General features: G+C 38.1%; 1 protein-coding gene across 3 annotated transcripts in view; it reads right to left on the reverse strand.

Moving 5' to 3' along the window:
• Nucleotides 1-20262, reverse strand: part of CCDC90B (coiled-coil domain containing 90B) — a 51555-nt gene that overhangs the window by 10948 nt on the left and 20345 nt on the right. The window contains exons 2-7 of one of the 3 annotated variants that reach the window (XM_041730216.1): nucleotides 18356-18466; nucleotides 9665-9766; nucleotides 8978-9019; nucleotides 8815-8886; nucleotides 8455-8508; nucleotides 6537-6651 (exon numbers count right to left, since the gene is read on the reverse strand). In XM_041730216.1, the coding sequence (XP_041586150.1) occupies nucleotides 6537-6651; nucleotides 8455-8508; nucleotides 8815-8886; nucleotides 8978-9019; nucleotides 9665-9745 (364 nt within the window). In that variant the 5' untranslated portion in view covers nucleotides 9746-9766; nucleotides 18356-18466. The remainder of the gene's footprint in view (nucleotides 1-6536; nucleotides 6652-8454; nucleotides 8509-8814; nucleotides 8887-8977; nucleotides 9020-9664; nucleotides 9767-18355; nucleotides 18467-20262) is intronic. The other 2 variants (XM_041730215.1, XM_041730214.1) reach the window with 2 other exon arrangements.

A 20262-nucleotide genomic window follows, 5' to 3' on the forward strand; every position in this document is an offset into this window, starting at 1 on the left:
TTAAAAGTTCCTAATAAATGCTGAAACCAGACAATGAATGTTAACAAAAGGACCCAAGACTGGCAGTCAGGCTCTCTTTGCTTCTATCTTCCAGGGCTCTGTAATCAGGGTCTGTTAGCTTCAGGCATTCCTATGTAATGTCCTTTACAAGCAGATCTTAAACCATATGCCACAACAGGAATCGTGTTCCCTGGACAGCAGAAAATATTTTATTTATTTTATTTTATTTTATTTTATTTTATTTTATTTATTTTATTTTATTTTATTTATTTTATTTATTTTATTTATTTTATTTATTTTATTTATTTTATTTTATTTTCAGAAAATATTTTATAAAGCCCTTTTACCCTACTTTTAGAAGACTACCAAATTTAGAGAAGAATTAAAAAGATTAGTGACTATTCACAGCCCCCGCTTCAGACAAGAACAATGACCAAAACTTCTCCTGGACCTTCCTACAAATGGTTTGCAAAAGGCCAATAGTCAGGGACTAACAGAAAAACCAAGGCTGAACTGTTCACCCCCCAAAAAAGGCTTTTGTTAAAGTTCTTTCTTCTTTTCTTCCTTCCTTTCTTTTTCTTTTTCTTTCTTTCTTTCTCTTCTCTCTTTCTTTTCTTTCTCTCTCTCTTTCTTTTCTTTCTTTCTCTCTCTCTTCTTTCTTTCTTTCTTTCTTTCTTTCTCTCTCTCTTTTTTCTTTCTTTCTCTCTCTCTTTTCTTTCTCTTTCTCTTTCTTTCTCTCTCTCTCTCTCCTCTTTCTCTTTCTTTCTTTCTTTCCTTTTTCTTCCTTCCTTCCTTCCTTCCTTCCTTTTTTTTCTTTTTCTCTTTCTCTTTCTTTCTTTCTTTCTTTCTTTCTTTCTTTCTTTCTTTCTTTCTTTCTTTCTTTCTTTCTTTCTTTCTTTCTTTCTTTCTTTCTTTCTTTCTTTCTTTCTTTCTTTCTTTCTTTCTTTCTTTCTTTCTTTCTTTCTTTCTTTCTTTCTTTCTGATTTTATTTATACATGAGAATACACAGAGAGAGGAGCGAGAGAGGCAGAGACACAGACAGAGGGAGAAGCAGTCTCCATGTAGGGAGCCTGACGTGGGAATCGATCCCGATCCTGGGTCTCCAGGATCATGCCCTGGGCTGAAGGTGGCACTAAACCGCTGAGCCACCCGGGCTGCCCTGTTAGAGTGCTTTAGAAAGATTTTACAAAGGCATAAAACTTTTGATCCCAGTTTTAATTAAAAATCTGATATAGGGGATCCCTGGGTGGCTCAGCGGTTTAGCACCTGCCTTCAGCCCAGGGGGTGATCCTGGAGTCCCAGGATTGAGTCCCACACCGGGCTCTCCTCATGAAACCTGCTTCTCCTCCCCGTGCCTGTGTCTCTGCCTCTCTCTTATTGTCTCTCATGAATAAATAAATAAAATCTTTAAAAATAAATAAATAAAAAAAAATCGGATATAAAGCAAATTTAGTTAGCAAAAAAAGGCCAAGCCCTTGATATTCAGGCCATAATCCAATTCTGTGGGAATTAGTAACAACTGTCTTTATCTTACAAATCTCTCTAAAACTAGAAATCCAACTCTAGAAAAAAATCAAAGCCCACCTATACCTCTCACAATGTCTGTAGATATTATAAAAGATCAGAATATTGGGCCAAAATTGTCCTGCACTTAAGAAAATTTGTTTTGCATTCTTTCACTGTCCCTTGAAATTATCATGTCTTCAAAATGTAAATAGAGCCCACAATTGCCTGTGACTGAAAATTAAAAATGCATTATTTCTAAAATGGCTATGGTGCCCAGATTCTGGCACCTTCAATAACAAGCAGATAGGTCTATCTCCACCTTAGAGAAAACTTGGATAATCTCTCCATATCTTTGGGATGTATATTTTCTACCCCCATCATCTCTAGGACATAAGAGCTATTCTTTGACATATAAATATTAGGGAGAAGTATCTGAACAAGTATGAGTAAAAACAAAAGTTATAAGAGTTTTATTTGCATCTTGTCTGTATATTTGTCTATATACTAGACGGTAATACTAAAATTTTAAAAGCTCTATTTTACTTGGTTTGAAGGCAAGTGCTTGTAAGGACTGGGTATTCTAAAACCCAGAAAGCTAGAAACTAACCCAAATATTTTTCAAGTTCATTTGATTATTTAGTATTAAAGCTAATTTAAAGATGTTGGTTAAAGACATGTCTGTTATGCAAGAGTTAAATAAGCTCATGTTATCTCCTTTGCAAAACTTATCAGAAAATAAATTTAGCACAGTGGTTGACTTTACTGCCTCAGGAAGTTTTGTGGGTAGTCTAAACATGATTGTTAAAAAGTAAATAACATAAAAAAAGGTTTGTATATGAAGTTTTTTTTTTTTTTTTAAGATTTTATTTATTCATGAGAGAGAGAGAGAGAGAGAGAGAGGCAGAGACACAGGCAGAGGGAGAAGCAGGCTCCATGCAGAGAGCCTGATGTGGGACTCAATCCCGGGACTCCAGGATCACACCCTACCCCGAAGGCAGGCGCTAAACCGCTGAGCCACCCAGGGATCCCCATTGCATGTAAAGTTTTAATTGCTTCCAAAATCTTTGGTAACCTGAGACTTCAGAAACTTCACTGTTTTGCTAAATTAAATAATGAATTAAGTGTATCTAGATTACTTAATGAATTTATCTTATGTCTAGTGCTTACTTTGGAAATTCTCTACTTTTATTACAGAGAAACCGTTTTGTGCTTTACTATGAAGCATGTTTCTAGAAATTATGAAATATATTCACAAAACACTTCACAATTGCTTACTACTTAGTTTTCACTAGAAATTAAAGTTTCTAAGACTTAAGGAAAGTAATAAATGTAATTAAGACAGATGGAAATAAGGGAAACAACTCTGTATGTAGGGAAGAGTAAGATAGGTATTTTGGGTAAAGAGATCGTACACTAAAACTGCAGCCAATGTTGGCCATCTCTGACCTGAGGTCTCAAGTGACCTCAAGGAGAAATCAAACAGGTAGAAGCAGAAGACTAGTTCAGCAATATTTTCAAATCAGATATGATAGAAACATATTAAGATGACCTAAGGGTCTTTATGTCTTTATGGAAATCAATAAACCTTAATTTTAAGGACCGTAACAGGTTATACAGAACTGCTTACAAGCACATAGACACCCTCCCTTTTGTATCTATGATGTGGAAGGACTCTCCCAGGCTATAGCCCTCATTAAGACGAAAAAAAAAAGCATTTACTAACCTACTTTGGTTTTTTTTCAGATTGACAAAATACAGTTTTGCTGAAGGAAAAGAAAATAATTTTGTCCTAAAGTGAGGATGATTATTTAAAAGAGGGAAAATTTAGGACAAAATCTGAATGTAAAGAAGTTGTAGGTTTATGGAACAATAATTTTCGACAAGAATTTTATGTGTGGTCAGTACTGGAGAAGATGTGAATGAATGTAAGTAAGTAAATAAGTTTGTTTTCTCTTTGTTAAAAGGACAGAATTTTCTTAAACTATTGGTCTGCTCTAATAAGAAATTATCAACAAAGCCTTTCTTTACATTTAAAGCACAGATGACAGATTCTTTGGTTGAGTCATAATATAAAAAGCTACATTTTGTTCACAATGATGGAACCATTTTTATTTCCCTTTGAAATATTTTATTGTCATTTTGGTTAAATAATTAAATACTATTTCATAATAATTTGTGATCCTATTTAATCAAATGTTCAAACTTTTAAAATATATTTTGATATACTTCAAAAAATCAAATTCTGAAGTTTTTGGACCATAATCTAAAATTTAAAAGATTTTGTGAGAATTTGGTATAAGTCTTATTATGTTACTATTTCACTCTGATGCTAATACAAATGTCTTCAGTGAGACTCAAGATCATAAAACTGAACCAGGTAAGAATTTCTGAACTAGTTAAAAAAGCAGATTCAAGCAGAACAAGAATTAAAAAATCGGACTGAATGGAGAATTATTTTTACAACTTTGAAACACTGTTTTAAAATGTTTTTTTCCATATTCTTAAGCTGATTCACAGCAAACATTTTTCTTTTTCTCTTTATCCTATCCCTCCAGCATTCAGAAACCCAGTAAGTGTTCTATTTTCAAGGAAGTATGTTTGCATAATTTAAATAACAGTATATTCTCCTTGTAACAGGACACAATGGGAAAATTGGTAGTAGTATTAAGGCTTTTTAGACAGATTTACATAGACTCAGATGGGACCAGACAGTGTTAAGGACTTCACTGAAGCCTATAAAGCCCCCTTGGAAATATTAGCCTAACATTGCCTACAGAGTTCCCAGCAGCTTTACCAGGTAAGTAATGAAGATCATTTCTTGAGAAGAATTCACCCAAATCTATAGGTACTTCAGGTGAAGTCTGATGGCAAGTAGTTGGCTTGGCCTCTAGCTTTGTTAACCTGGAAATTCCTTATGAATAGCTTCAGCATAGCAGGTTTAAAGAGCCTATATGGTCAACTGCTATTCCTGCTGCACTTATGTAACTTAATCAAACCAAGTTCTTTTAAAACTAAACTTATTTTGCAAACCAACTAGTGTCAATTTGGCTATCTTTGCTAGAAACAGACATTATAGAAAGAAAAACACACTTGTGTTGGGTTGGCTGAGAGGGGCACCCAAAATGGCGGACATCTCATATTGGTCAAAATGGCTGATCTTCCCGCCAAAGCAGCCATGACCACCACATCATCTCCAGTAAATCGAAGCCTAGACAAGAAACCGAAACTTTCCATCCAGGACTTTCCATCCAGGGACCACCCCCATCATCTGTACTATCCCCACCCCCAACCAATCACCTAGGGACACGGTGTTCCCTTGCCTAATTTGGCAATTAGGAACCAATAAGGCTTAAACACCCCCACACTCCCCAACCCCGGTGCGACTTCTGTAACTCGGGCCACCTCTCCGAGTCACGGAACCTTGCCTGGGAGCGGTCCCCATTAAAGCACTCTCGAACCTACTGCCTGGCTCTGCCGTTTTTTTTTTTTTCTCTGCCATTCATTTTGGAAAAAACCTAGCAACTTGTGTATTAGATTTTAATACTGTTCATCAAAAACTAGACTAGATCTGAATTATCTCTAGTTTCCTCCAGTGCCTGGCTACAACTCTCTAAACTAGCATTTTTAATTTTTTCTCCTACCTTTCTCCCTTGGAATCATTTGAGACCTAAAACTGCCCCTTTCCCTGAAGGCTTGCCAACCAAATAAAAACTTGATGTAACCTTCAGAAGAATCACATTACCTCACATCTAGACAACATTCATGTCTGTTTTAGGGGCCTCTCAAAAGATCAGACACATTTGAATTATAAACCAGTAAAATCTGTGAGACTGTCACTGCTTGTTCCCACTCTAGCTGAAGATGATTTCAGCTTGACACCGACAAGTGACAACTGGCTACCCTCAGAACTCAAAAAATATTGATCCAGTCATTAACCATTGTTTTGTTTCTATCAGAACGAAACATCTGATTACTCATTTAATTAAATCATAGGCCTAACTTTGAGAATATACCCACATGCATCATGACCTCCTAAAGAGTTTAACTGAGCTGATCTATTGCCAGTACTAACAGACTGGTTCAACAAGATGGAAAAATCTATCAACACTCAACTTTAAATGTGTGAAACTTCAGGGAAGTGCCAAGGGCAGGCTGCCATAAGATGGGCCACTTAGCCCATGAACATTTCTTTGAGTTAAAAGCAATTAAAACCCAGCAGACTGAGGAAAAGCTCATTACATCCCCCATTAACTGCCTAAAGTTTACATTTACAGAAAGGAAAGCCTATATCATGACAGAGCTATTAATTGAGATTCCTCTTTAGGAAGAATCTTAGGAGAATCTTAGGAGACTTATTTGCGTAACCACAACTTTTATTTTCCAAATGGCTGTCCTTCCTTTTGTATCAACAGACCCCCTACCCTCCTTTCCTTAGCTCAGGATGTCATATAAGCCTCATGTTGCCTGAATATCTTTGAAATTTCATATTTGTTTTCTCTTGTTAATCTGTCTCATGTCAATTTCCTAGTCCAGCCAGAAAGGCAGAGGACATTCTTTCTCCCCGATAATACCAGAGAAAATAACAAAATAGTGGTAACTGAGAGTAGCACTAAAGCCTTAAATTCTGATCATATTTTTCAGGTAAGCTGAGATTGATCGGGGAACGTTAAACCAAAGGCCCAAAATGGTGTCACTCAGGCTTAAACTTTCCCAGAAATGTAGTCTTAACTGACTAGTCGGGCATTGTCCCAATAGGGATAATGGGTCTGCCGCATGGCCCTCTCCCTTCCCCCAGAGGGTAATCTGTACAAGACTCCCTGTTTTTATCCTTATAGGAAAGTGACCTTGTTTAGAACAATCCTTTTCTTCTGCTAGTAACTTTCTTGCCCACCCTCCTTCCTATAAAAACCTTCATCAAGCTTCCATTCCCTCTACTTGCTAGATAAAAGGCTGCCCAAATCACTTTAAAAAGCCAATTAGATCTTCAGATTAATTTAACTGAATTTTAACAAGATACTGAATTACCTTACCTGCAAGGTAACGAATTGTCTCAAGCTTGTTAGACTCCATCAGTGTTTTCAAAGAAGCAATTTCAGTGTCAATTTTATTACTGGTCTCAGAAATAATACTTCTGGTTTGGGTATCCTGCAGTAAATAAGAATGAGACCAATTCGGTTCCTGTGTATTATGGACACAAACATTTACATTAGAAACCTTTATTTATGGGCTAACTTTGTAATGCCGAAGTCTTAATTGGGGAAAGAGTAATGCACAGTGATAGAAAAAGCATATGAACATTACACACTGACAAAATATTCCTTCTACTTTTGATATGTGGAGATCCTTTCTTAGTATTTGTTTCTTTGGATTATCATATTTTGGGTACTGTCTACTAAAAGCCTCATAGTAAGAAATTTGAGACCTAAAATATAATAAACTAACTAGGAAAGGAACTAGAACTATGAACACTTTTTTTTTTTTTTTTTTTGGTAAAGATTTTATTTATTTATGACAGAGAGAGAGAAAGGCAAAGACACAGGCAGAGGGAGAAGCAGGCTCCATGCAAGGAGCCTGACGCAGGACTCGATCCCAGGACTCCAGGATCACTCCCTGGGCCAAAGGCAGGCGCCAAACTGCTGAGTCACCCAGGGATCCCCTATGAACACTTTTATGTGTATAAAATCCTTAGGACACCACAGTTAAAACTTCTGCACAATTATAAAAAAAACATTTATAATGTCAACTGGCACCAATATGAAAGGGAATGGCAGAAATGCTTTTGTTGGGTAACACCAAATGCTATGTGTATAGGGGATAAGGGGTAGGTAGAGAGCTAAGATGGTACATGGAGCTCAGAAATTAGCTCTGAGAGAATTTGATTTTTATCTGGCCAAGAGGAAAAGAGAACAGAATACTTGGAAAGACAAATGAGACATTCCCTTCTATTTAATTATAATTAACAAAGAGTGATGTCTCACAGCACCTGGGTGGTACAGTCAATTAAGCTACTGACCCTTGGTTTTGGCTCAGGTCCTGATCTAAGGGTCGTGAAATTGAGCCCTGCCTCTGGCTCTCAGCTCAGCATAGAGTCTGCTTAAGACTCCCTCCGTAGGATGCCCGGGTGGCTCAGTGGTTGAGCGCCTATGGCCCAGGGCATGATCCTGGAGACCCAGGATCGGTCCCGTGTCAGGCTCCCTGCATGGAGCCTGCTTCTCCCTCTGCCTGTGTCTCTGCCTCTCTTTCTCTGTGTCTCTCATGAATAAATAAATAAAATCTTAAAAAAAAAAAAAGACCCTCCTTCCCTCTCCTTCTATCTCTCCCTGGCTTGTGTTCTCTCACTCTAAAATAAATAAATCTTTAAAAAAAAAAAAAAAAGGTGATGTCTCTTCTATTAGAACATAGACCAAATCACTTTTAAGGAAAGTAGGCGGAGTCAAAAGCTGGGTTTTACTCAAGCCACAGAGATTAAACAATGATTACAATTCAGGATTAGGAGGAAATAAAACAGTTGTGGAGTACGAAGTTTAGAATCCAGGTTCACATTCCAGCTTCACCACTTAGTAGTTCTGTGACTCCAACCTCCCTGGGCTTTATTTCCAAATTGGTAAATGGGAATAAAGAGGGCCTACTTTAGAGGCTGATAGGGAGAATTAATAGAAGTAAAGCAAATAAAACAGTATCTTATATATAATAAGCACTTAATAATTATTTACTGTTAGTTTAAAAAACTTTAACGTATGTAACTGAACCTCTGTCCTCATTTAAACACTAATGGTGAATCCTTTTATTTCAAAAAATAGTTATTTTGTATATAAAAATAATTAAGTTATAAAATATGTTACCTGGAAAGCTTGTTTCTGACAGAGATGACAATTCAGGTACCACACATAAGAGCAGTTACACAGGGCATGAAAGTGGCATAAAAGAAATTTTTACATACTAGTTTACCTTTCTGGTAAATTCTGTGGTTGCTTCCATAAGTTTCTTTTCTTGATCTGTAAACTAAAGGATATAATGAAGCAGGTTAAAAAAAAAAATTTAAAAAAGGTGGGGCACCTGGGTGGCTAGGTCAGTTAAGTCTCTGACTCTTGGTTTTATCTCAGGTCATGATCTTGGACTTGTTGGATCAAGCCCCATGTTGGGCTCTGGGTTCCGTACTTCATGGAGTTGGCTTAGGATTCTCCCTCTCCCTCTGATCCTCCCCCTGCTCACACTTTTTTTCCCCCAAATAAATAAATAAATCTTAAAAAAAAGAAAATAAAAAAGACTAGAAGGAACTAAAAAGAAGTTACCAAGAAAGCACATTACCATATCAGTTACCCTGCTCCTTTCTAGGTTGATGTCCAGTTTATTGTCTGCTCTAATTTGACTGGTTTCATTCTTTAAAGAAAATAAAAATATTAAAAAAGCAATCTCATAATGTTTAGAAATTAATAAACTATTTGAAAGTGAGAAAAATACTTAAACTTACTATCAGTTGCTGCTTAACTTGTTCCAATTCAGTTTTCATTTTCTAGGTATAAGAAAAATCACATTCAATTGCCATTTATACCAAATACCTACAGCATGATTTATTCAATAAATCTGAAACCTTGCAGTAGTAAAAGCCAGACAACCTCTACAGATTTCTAATCAAACATTAACTAAAACTAGATAAAAAAGGAAATAATATTTCATCATATTCAGAAAATACTTCATCATATTCAGAAATTATGGATAGTAAAAAAGTAAAGAAAGTATTTGTTCTAGTTTTATTTTATCTATTTATTCTACTTTTAAACCATGACTGATAATCTAAATTTAAAAATAGTTAAGCTAGCGAACAAAATTCCAACTGAAATACAGAAAGTTTTCTTTTAACTGACAAAAAATTAGTACAGAATCATTTAAAATGGAAAATGTCACATTGCTTTAAATTCTAAGAACATATAAAATGTACTAGAAATTTTATATAACATTTAGACAGCTCAAAGATTTTCCCTTCCACATGATTTTTACATGTGTAAGGCACAACTCTTAACTCTGGTCAAGAAACTATGATTTATACATAGAAACATTAGTATGGTTAAGCATGTGTATACTTTGACCTAAAAACTTGGTAACTGAATGACCACATAAAATCATTATTTTATTAGTAATAAATTAAAACTTGTATCACCTGATTTTCTGCTCTTAGATTTGCAAATTCACTTTTCTCTAGGATTACCATGTCTTTCCTGATGGAGTCCAAATGAGACATTAGTTGTTGTACTGTTATTTCCTGGAAAACAAAATAACCTAGTGATCTGGAATGGCATTACCTCACACAAAATTGTTTTCATGTAATGTAAAAGAATCTGTTGTTGGGATCCCTGGGTGGCGCAGCGGTTTGGCGCCTGCCTTTGGCCCAGGGCGCGATCCTGGAGACCCGGGATCGAATCCCACGTCGGGCTCCCGGTGCATGGAGCCTGCTTCTCCCTCTGCCTGTGTCTCTGCCTCTCTCTCTCTCTCTCTCTGTGACTATTATAAATAAATAAATTAAAAAAAAAAAAAAAAAAAAAGAATCTGTTGTTATGCTACAAAATATAATCTTGCTTAGCCAACTAAACCAAACCAAACCATATGAAACCTGTATATCAAAATAAAGAGGTTCCAATCCAAGGTTGCCACATATGAGGACCCTGAACTCACCTCTTTCATGGACACACCAAATCTACACCTATTTATAAAGCATTTACTCCTAAACAACAACACCAGGCTAACTGAACAGCTTCTGCACAGCAAAACATGTACCACATACAGAAAGGCAAGAGAGAGAGACAGTCACGAAGTGAACCCCTAATCCCGACAGAACTACAGTGGAAAGAGACTGTGCTGAATGACCATGAACAGATTTGTCTGCCCTGGGATACAGAAAAAATTACGAGGTTTCAAAGGGTAACTAGAATATAAAAGATCCAGCCCCAGAACTCTGCCAAACACTGTGGGAGCTGCTGCAATTCTCTGGTTCTCAGGCACTGGTCAGCATCACTGTTTATCTTCCCCCTCCACCTTGAGAGCACAGATGGGAGCAGGGTCTGGGAACCATAGCTGGCCTACCATCTCAACGAGCACTAGGTCCCTAGCCCAAACCAACACAGTGTCCATGAAAGTGGCTCCAGTGTAACACACCAGAATATCCATGGTCAGTTTTCACAACAGCTAACTCACTGACATAGGTGCAAAGCACCCTAGAGTAATCCAGTCCCCCACCACTTCACCTCCAGATAATTTGCCAGGATACCCCCAGCTTAAAGCAGCCCAGGACCTACCAAATTAGCTCACCTACACAAAGGGTCTGGGGAAGCCCTGGCTTGCACTCATTTCACCATCAGCTGTTCTCCCATGGTACCCTCTGTGTGGAAAGTCCCTAACCCACCCTGGCCCATACTCATTTAAGATGAAGCTGTTTTGCCAGGGCACTAGCTCCATGGAGGGCTCCAAGACTGCCCAGAATGAAACCTCTTCAACTTTAGCTGTCTTACCAGGCAAGTACCCTGGGATTGCCTCCAGACAAAACCCACTATAGCACCAGTTGTCTGGCCTGGGTGCAGTCTACATGGAGAGCTATCAGACTATCCCAGCCTGTACCCGCTTTGGCTCTGTATATCCCCCCAAAGTGGCCCTACCATGAAGTGCCCCAGGACCCAAGCCCACGACATCCACATAGTCAGAAAGCCAGCTCAAGTCAACAGACACACATTCTCCACAAAGGACAATTAGATACAATATCATTCTACTTTTAAAAAGTAGTTGTTGCACATAATTAACAGCAACAAACAAGGTAAAGCAAGAAGGAGGAACAAAGGAATCTGCTTCAAACAAAGCCAAAACCTCAGAAACCTAATTAGAATGGAAATAAGAAATACGCCTGACAAATACTTCAAAATTATGGACATAAAGCCCATGGGACTGGACAGTAGAGTGAATAAACTCGATGAGAACTTGAACAAAAATACAAAATTAAAAAGAATCAATCAGATTTGAAGAACACAATAAATGAAATGAAAAATAAACTGAAGGGAATCAAGACATTAGAGGATGGAAAACAAGAGATCAGTAATATGGAAAAGAGGGTAATGGAAAGCACCCAAAGCGAACAGTAAAAAGAAAAAAAAAAAAGAGGGGAGAGGTTAAGGGATCTCTTGGACAATATCAAGTGAAAAAACATTTGCATTATAAGCATCCCACAAGAAGAAGGGGAGGGGGCCAGATGAGTTATCTGAAGAAATAATAGATGAAAACCTCCCTTACCTGGGGAAGGAAAGAGACATCTAGGTTCAAGAAGTGCAGAGAAGTACTAATTAAGATGAATCCAAGAACTCCACACCACAAAATAATTAAAATGTCAAAGATTAAAAATAAAGAAGTTTAAAACCAGAGAGAAGCAATGAGTTATACATACAAAGGAAATCCAATACTATCAGTTGATTTCCCTGCAGAAACTATATAGGCCGGAAGGGAACAGTATGACATTTTCAAAGTGCTTAATGTTGTAAAAACTTAGAACCTAAATATCCTACCCAGCAAGGTTATCATTCAGAATTGATGAGTTTTCGAGACAAACAAAAGTTTAAAAAGTTCATCACCATTAGAGGTGATTTCTCTTATTTACAAGAAATAATGAAATGATTGGTTGTTTTTTTTTTTTTTGAGGAGAAAAGAAGAGGTCCAAATTAGAAGAAAACTATAAAATGAAAAACTTTCAAAAAAAAAAAAAAAGAAAAACTTTCATGAATAAAAGCAAACATTAAGGTAGTTCAGCAAACACTTATAAAGTGAGTTTGAAGACTTTAAAGCCAGAAGTAGTAGTCAGTTATATCTAAAAATCAGCTAAAGGGACTCGCAGATTAAAAAGATATAAAATAGGCAGCCCAGGTGGCTTAGCGGTTTAGCGCCGCCTTCAGCGTGGTCCTGGAGACCCGGGATCAAGTCCCATGTCAGGCTCCCTACATGGAGCCTGCTTCTCCCTTTGCCTCTCTCTCTCTCTCTCTCTCTCTCTCGAATAAATAAAATCTTTTAAAAAAAGATATAAAATATAACAACACACACAGAAAATGTGCAGGGGGAAATAAAAATGAATTTCTTTAAGCATGTGTTTGAACTTAAGTGACAACTTAATATAAGACTGCTAAGTTCTAAAAAAAAAAAAAAAAAAAAGACTGCTAGGTTCTTAGGATGTCATATGGGAACCATACGGCAACCACAAACCTAAAATCTGTAATAGATACACACAAAAAAACAAAGCTAAGCAGAATACTAAAGTGATTGATCACAAGGAATAAGAGCAAGAGACCAAGAGAAGCATGGAGAAGAACTATAAGAGTGACAAAATGGCAAAAAGAACATATTATGTCAATAATTACTTTAAATGAAATGGTCTAAGTGTTCTAATCAAAAGATATAGGGTGACAGACTAGATTTAAAAAAAAAAAAAAACACCCATCACAGGGCACCTGGGTAGGCTCAGTGCTCTGGGATTGAGTTCCAGCATCAGGCTCCATACAGGAAGCCGCCTCCTCCCTCTGCCTATATCTCTACCTCTGTGTAGCTCTCATGAATAAAGTCTTAAAAAAAAAAAAAAAGGACTCATCTATGTGCAGTTTACGAGAGACTTATCTCAGTACTAAAGAAACATACAGACTGAAAGTGAAGGGATGGAAAAAGATACACTATGCAAACTGACATGGTGGGGGTAAGAAAAAGCAAGCCTGGGTAGCAATAATTAAGTCAATAAAAACTGACTTTAAAACAAAGACTGTAACAAGAGACAAAAAGGGGCATTAAATGATAATAAAGGGATCAATCCAACAGAGGATATAACAATTATAAGTATCTGTGCACCTGACACTGCAACACTAATAATAAAGCAAATGTTAATAGATAAAGGGAGAGACTGACAGTAATACAATCCTGGGAGACTTTAATACCCCTCTTACGGCAATGGGTAGATTATACAGAATAAAAATAAGAAAACAGTGGTCTTTCAAACAACATATTAAACCAAATAGACTTAAAAGATATGTATAGAACATTCCACCTCCAAAAAATAGATTATACATTGTTTTCAAGGGAGCACATAACATTCTCTAGAACAGATCACATGTTAGGTCACAAAACAACTCTTACTAAATTTAGTAAGACTGAAATCATACCAAGTAATCTTTTCCAACCACAACAGTATAAAACTAGAAATAAAATGCAAGAATAAAAGTGGAAGAAACAAACACATGGAGGTTAACAACATGTTATGAAACAACCAATGGGTCAATGAAATCAAAGAGGAAATAAAAAAATTCATGGAGACAAATGAAAATGAAACACAATGGTTCAAAATCTTTGGGACACAGTGAAGGCAGTTATAAGGAGGAGATGCATAGTGAAACAAGCCTACCTCAAGAAACAAGAAAAATTTCAAATAAATAACCTATCTCTACATCTCAAGGAACTAGAAAAAGGGCAGAATAAACCCAAAGGGGTAGAAGGAAGAAACTAATAAAGATGAAAGTACAAATAAATGACACTAAAAAAACCAAAAGAAAAATAATAATAAAACCAAGCGCTAGTTCTTTGAAAAGATAACAAAAGTGATACATTTTTAGCCAGACTCATTAAGAAAAAAAAGAGGAAGGACACAAGTAAAATCAAAAACAAAAGTGGGGAAATAACAATCGACATCACAGAAATACAAAAGATTAGAACAGAATACTATAAAATTATATGCCAGCAAAGAGGACAACCTAGAATAAATATATACATTCCTAAAATATACAAACTTTCAAAACTGAGTAAGAAATAGAAAATCTGAACAGACTTAATTACTAGGAATGAAATCGAACTGATAATCAAAAAACTCCCAGCAAAGTCCAGGGCCACTTAGATTCACAGGTGAATTCTAAGAGTTAATACTTGTTCTCCTCAAAATATGCCAAAAAGTAAGAGGACAGAAAACTTCCAAATCCATTCTATGTGGCCAGCATTACCCTGTTATCAAAACTAAAGACATTACAAAGAAAACAACAAGCCTGTATTTCTGATAAGCGCAGATGCAGAATTCTTAAAAAATACTGACAAGCTGAATTCAACAATCCATTAAGAGGATCATTTACCATGATCATGTCTGATTTACTCCTGGGATGCAGGGATGGTTCAGTATTCACAAACCAATCGCTGTGGTATATCACATTAACAAGAGGAAAGGTAAAAACCATATGATCATCTTAACAGATGTAAAGAAAAGCATTTGACAAAAAAACAGCATCTGTTCATGATAAAAACTCTCAACAAAGTGGGTGCAGGGGGAACATACCTCAACATAAAAAAGCCATGTACGACAACCCCACAGCTAATGTCAGACTTAATGGTGAATAATAGAAAGCTTTTCCTCTAAGATCAGGAACAAGATGAAAAGGTCTGCTCTCACCAGTTTCATTCAACACAGTACTGGAAGTCCTAGTCCACAGTACTGGAAGTCCTAGCCTATCAGACAACAAAAAGAAATACAAGTCAGAAATTGGTGAGGAAGAAGTATAAATGTCACTATCTGCAGATTACTTGAAACTATACATACAAAATCCTAAAACTATACATAGAAAACCCTAAGCTCTAAAACTCCACCAAAAAAACCGCATTCTATAGCAAATAAGGGAAAGAATATAAAATGGAAGAAAAGATAATATTTTCAATAAATGGTGCTAGGAAAACTAGACAACTGAGTGCAAAAGAATAAAACTGGACCACTTTCTTATCATACACAAAAATAAATTCAAAATGGATTAAAGACCTAAATAAAACCATAAAACTAGATGAAAACATGGGCAGTTATTTCTTTGTCATCAGCCTTAAGCCATAAGCAACATACTTATGGATATGTCTCCTAAGGCAAAGGAAACAAAAAATATTGGAACTACTGCAAAATAATCTTCTGCACACAAAGGAAACCATCAACAAAACAAAAAGGCAACACAGTATGAGAAAACACATGCCACAAATGATGTATATAATAAGGATTTAATATCCTAAATACACAAAGAACAAAATTCAATACCAAAAAAATCCAATCAAAAACGGGCAGATCAGAATAGGTATTTTTCCAAAGAAGATATACAGATCGCCAAGAAACCCATGAAAAGATGTTCAACATCACTAATCACCAGGGAAATGCAAATCAAAATCACAATGAGATCACCTGACACTAATCAGAATGGCTAGTATCTAAAAGACAAGAAAGAACAAGTGTTGGCAAGGATATGGATAAAAGGGAACCCTCATGCACTGCTGGTGCCAATTTAAAGTGGTGCAGTCACTGTGCAATATAGTATAGAGGTTCCTCAAAAAAATGAAAAATAGAAATACCATATGATCCAGTAATTCCACTATTGGGTATTTATCTGAAGAAACAATAAATAAAAACTATAAATCAGTAAGACTGTTAAAATCAAAGGCCCCAAATGGTGTCAGTTAAAATTTTCTGGGGCTTAATATCTAATCTCACGGCAGCTTCAACCTCCTCCAGAAATACAGTCTTAACTAGTCATTAGGGAATTTTTGGATCAGTGCCAAAGAGTCTGCCACATGGGCCCACTCTATCAAAGAAAAAATGAGATTATCTGCATAAGATTCTTTGCTTTTACCCTAAGGGACAATCCCTTTTTTTTTTTTTGCTAATAATTTTCTTGCCCCACCCTCTTATAAAAACCTATTTTGTACAACTCCTCAGAGCCACACTGTATTTGCCAAATGAGATATCCAATTTATGAATCATTTAATAAGACCAAGTAGATCTTTAAAATTTACTTCGTTAAGGGATGCCCGGCTGGCTCAGGTAGTAGAACATGCGACTCCAGATCTCGGGGTCATGAGTTCAAGCCTCACACCAGGCACAGAGATTACTTAAAAAATAAAAAAAATAAAATTAAAAAAAATTACTGGGTTGAATTTTTGTTATTTAGCCATTTGGCGGCAGTGTGGGAAACTGAAGCAAACTTTTGGCAGCATTTAAGGAGAAGAAGAAACACAGACGTGGTACCCACAAACCCTCTGAGTTCACAGTCTTTCTTGCTGTTTCTGAGGGCTGTGGGTAATTTCCTCATTTCTGAGCTGTACTCTCTCTTTGGTTTTTGTTGTTTTTCAGTTGAGCTCCTGACCTAATTGGCTTTCCTTTACATGGCAGGTGAGCTTGAAATGGCAGATGGTTATTCCTGGAGCCCAGTTAAGTCGGCAGAAGGGTCTTCTAGGAGCCAAGGCTTTCAGACCACAATTCTCCATGCAGAAAACCCCAGCAAGGTTCTAAGGAATTGCTGATGATGCACACAGGGCCTTGTGGTCAGCTCACAGTACTTGCAATATGTTCAGGTACACATTTGTCTTGTTTTACATAGATAAAGGCTACAGCTAGTAGGTATCTTGGAGGCCAATAAGCCACAAAAATTGGTGGACAAAGTCGAGTGTTTAAAGGCTGTTAGTGTTTGCCACCTCTAAGAAAATGTCACACCAAAAAACAATACCTTGGATAATGGCTGACTTTTTCTAACATTTAACAAAGTTTCTGTAAGTAATTTAAATATAATTGTTAAGAACAATAAAAGGTTTAAATACATAGATAATTTCCAAATAAGAGGTGGGGCAAGATGGCAGAAGAGTAGGCTCCCCAAGTCACCTGTCCCCACCAACTTACCTAGATAACTTTCAAATCATCCTAAAAACTTACGAATTCCGCCTGAGATTTAAAGACAGAACAGCTGGAAAGCTACAGTGAGAAGAGTTAGCGCTTCTATCAAGGTAGGAAGACAGAAAAAAAAAAATAATCCAAGGGGGAGGGGCCCCGCAAGGAGCCAGGCTAAGGCCAGTCGGTGAGAGCCTCCAGGACAGGAAAGTCCAGTCCTGGAGAAGCAGGAACCTTACCAATCTTCCCGAATGGAAAGGCGCTCGCAGGGAACTCGGGCAGGATGCCAGGAGGTGCAATGATGCCCTCAGGCTCCCAGGGTCACTAAAGAGGAAGTGCGCCCCGGGGGAGAGCGTGCCACACAGCGTGGGCTGAGCTCCCTAAAGGGCTGGAGCACATGCCCGGCGGGGCCCCAGGAGCAGCTGGGGGGTGGCACAGGCGGCAGCTCCGCCCAGAGGGGGCTGCGCAGTCTGGGCAGCAGCTCAGGGGTGGCTCAGGTGGCAGCTCCGCGTGGAGGCGACTGCGTGCCCCAAGAGCGCAATTCCAGCAGCGAAGGGCCCGGAGCCCAAGGGGCCGGGGGACACAGCCCAAGATCCTGTGCTCCCCCTGGGACAGGCGGAGGCCGGGAGGACACAGGGCAGCAAGGACGCTCCTGTCGCCAGGCAGCCCTGAGCTGTGCAGATCCGCCGCCCCGCCCTGGGAACATCCAGGCCCCTGTGGACTGGGAGCTGTGGTAGTTACTGCTGGAGCTGACTCTAGGGCTGGAGACCTGGCTGCTACCACTGTTGTTGTTCCTCCTGGTATCACCTTGTGCCTGGGACTGAGCAAGGCCACCAGGGAGCAGGGGCCTCATAGGATAAACAGCTCCCACTGAGCCGTGCACCTGGCAGGGGGCGGGGCAACTCCCCAAGTGCACACACCTGAGAATCAGCCCAGCAGGCCCCTCCCCCAGAAGACCAGCTGGAAGGACAGGGGAAGAGCAAGTTCTTGACCAAGCAGCACTGGAAAGTTCCAGGGGAAGTCTAGGGACTTAGAGTATATAGAATCAGAGGTTACCCCTCCTTGTTTTTTATTTGTCCCCCCCCTTTTTCTCTTTTTCTCCTTTTTCCATTACAACTTGTTTTTAGCCACTCTGCACTGAGCAAAATAATGAGAAGGAAAACTTACCACAAAAGAATGAATCACAAACAGTACTCTCTTCCAGAGTTACAGAATTTGGATTACAATTCACTGTCAGAAAGCCAATTCAGAAGCACAGTTATAAAGCTACTGGTGGCTCTAGAAAAAAGCATAAAGGAGTCAAGAGACTTCATGACTGTAGAATTTAGATCTAATCAGGCCGAAATTAAAAATCAATTAAATGAGATGCAATCCAAACTGGAGGTCCTAACGACGAGGGTTAATGAGGTATAAAAATGGGTGAGTGACACAGACACAAGTTGATGGCAAGGAAGGAAACTGAGGAAAAAAGAGACAAACAATTAAAAGATCATGAGGAAAGGTTAAGGGAAATAAATGACAGCCTCAGAAGGAAAAATCTACGTTTAATTGGGGCTCCAGAGGGCACCGAAAGGGACACAGGATCAGAAAGTGTATTTGAACAAATCATAGCTGAGAACTTCCCTAACTTGGGAAGGGAAACAGGCATTCAGATCCAGGAGATAGAGAGATCCCCCTCTAAAATCAATAAAAATCGTTCAACACCCCGACATTTAATAGTGAAACTTGCAAATTCCAAAGATAAAGAGAAGATCCTTAAAGCAGAAAGAGACAAGAGATCTCTAACCTTTATGGGGAGAAGTATTAGGTTAACAGCAGACCTCTCCACAGAGACCTGGCAGGCCAGAAAGGGCTGGCAGGATATAGTCAGGGTCCTAAAGGAGAAGAACCTGCAGCCAAGAATACATTATCCAGCAAGGCTCTCATTCAGAATAGAAGGAGAGATAAAGAGCTTCCAAGATAGGTAGGAACTGAAAGAATATGTGACCATCAAACCAGCTCTGCAAGAACTATTAAAGGGGACTCTGTAAGGAAAGAAGAAGTCTAAGGAAACAATCCACAAAAACAGGGACTGCATAGGTACTATGATGACACTGAATTCATATCTTTCAATAGTAACTCTGAATGTGAATGGGCTTAATGATCCCATCAAAAGACGCAGGGTTTCAGACTGGGTAAAAAAGCAAGACCGGTCTATTTGCTGTCTCTAAGAGACTCATTTTATTTTTTTTATTTTGTATGTATGTATGTATGTATTTATTTATTTATGATAGACATAGAGTGAGAGAGAGAGAGGCAGAGACACAGGAGGGAGAAGCAGGCTCCATGCCGACGTGAGACTTGATCCCGGGACTCCAGGATCGTGCCCTGGGCAGGCGCTAAACCGCTGAGCCACCCAGGGATCCCCTATAAAAGACTAATTTTAGATGTAAGGACACCTACTGCCTAAAAATGAAAGGTTGGAGAACCATTTACCATTCAAATGGTAAAAAAAGCAGGTGTAGCCATCCTCATATCAGATAAATTAAAGTTAACCCCAAAGACTGCAGTGAGAGATGAAGAGGGACACTATATCATACTTAAAGGATCTATCCAACAAAGGACCTAACAATCATGAATATTTATGCCCTGAATGCGGGAGCTGCCAAGTATATCAATCAATTAATAACCAAAGTTAAGACATACTTAGATAATAATATACTTATACTTGGAGACCTGAACACGACACTTTCTACAATTGATAGATTTTCTAAGCACAATATCTCCAAAGAAACAAGAGCTTTAAATGATACACTGGACCAGATGGATTTCACAGATATTTACAGAACTTTACATCCAAACGCAACTGAATACACATTCTTCTCAAGTGCACATGGAACTTTCTCCAGAATAGACCACATACTGGGTCACAAATCAGGTCTTAACCGATGCCAAAAGATTGGGATCGTCCCCTGCACATTTTCAGACCATAATGCTTTGAAACTAGAACTAAACCACAAGAAGAGGTTTGGAAGGATTTCAAACACGTGGAGGTTAAAGACCATCCTGCTAAATGATGAAAAGGACAACCAGAA

The sequence above is a fragment of the Vulpes lagopus genome, chromosome 15 (genome assembly GCF_018345385.1).
Source record: "Vulpes lagopus strain Blue_001 chromosome 15, ASM1834538v1, whole genome shotgun sequence".
NCBI lineage: Eukaryota > Metazoa > Chordata > Mammalia > Carnivora > Canidae > Vulpes > Vulpes lagopus.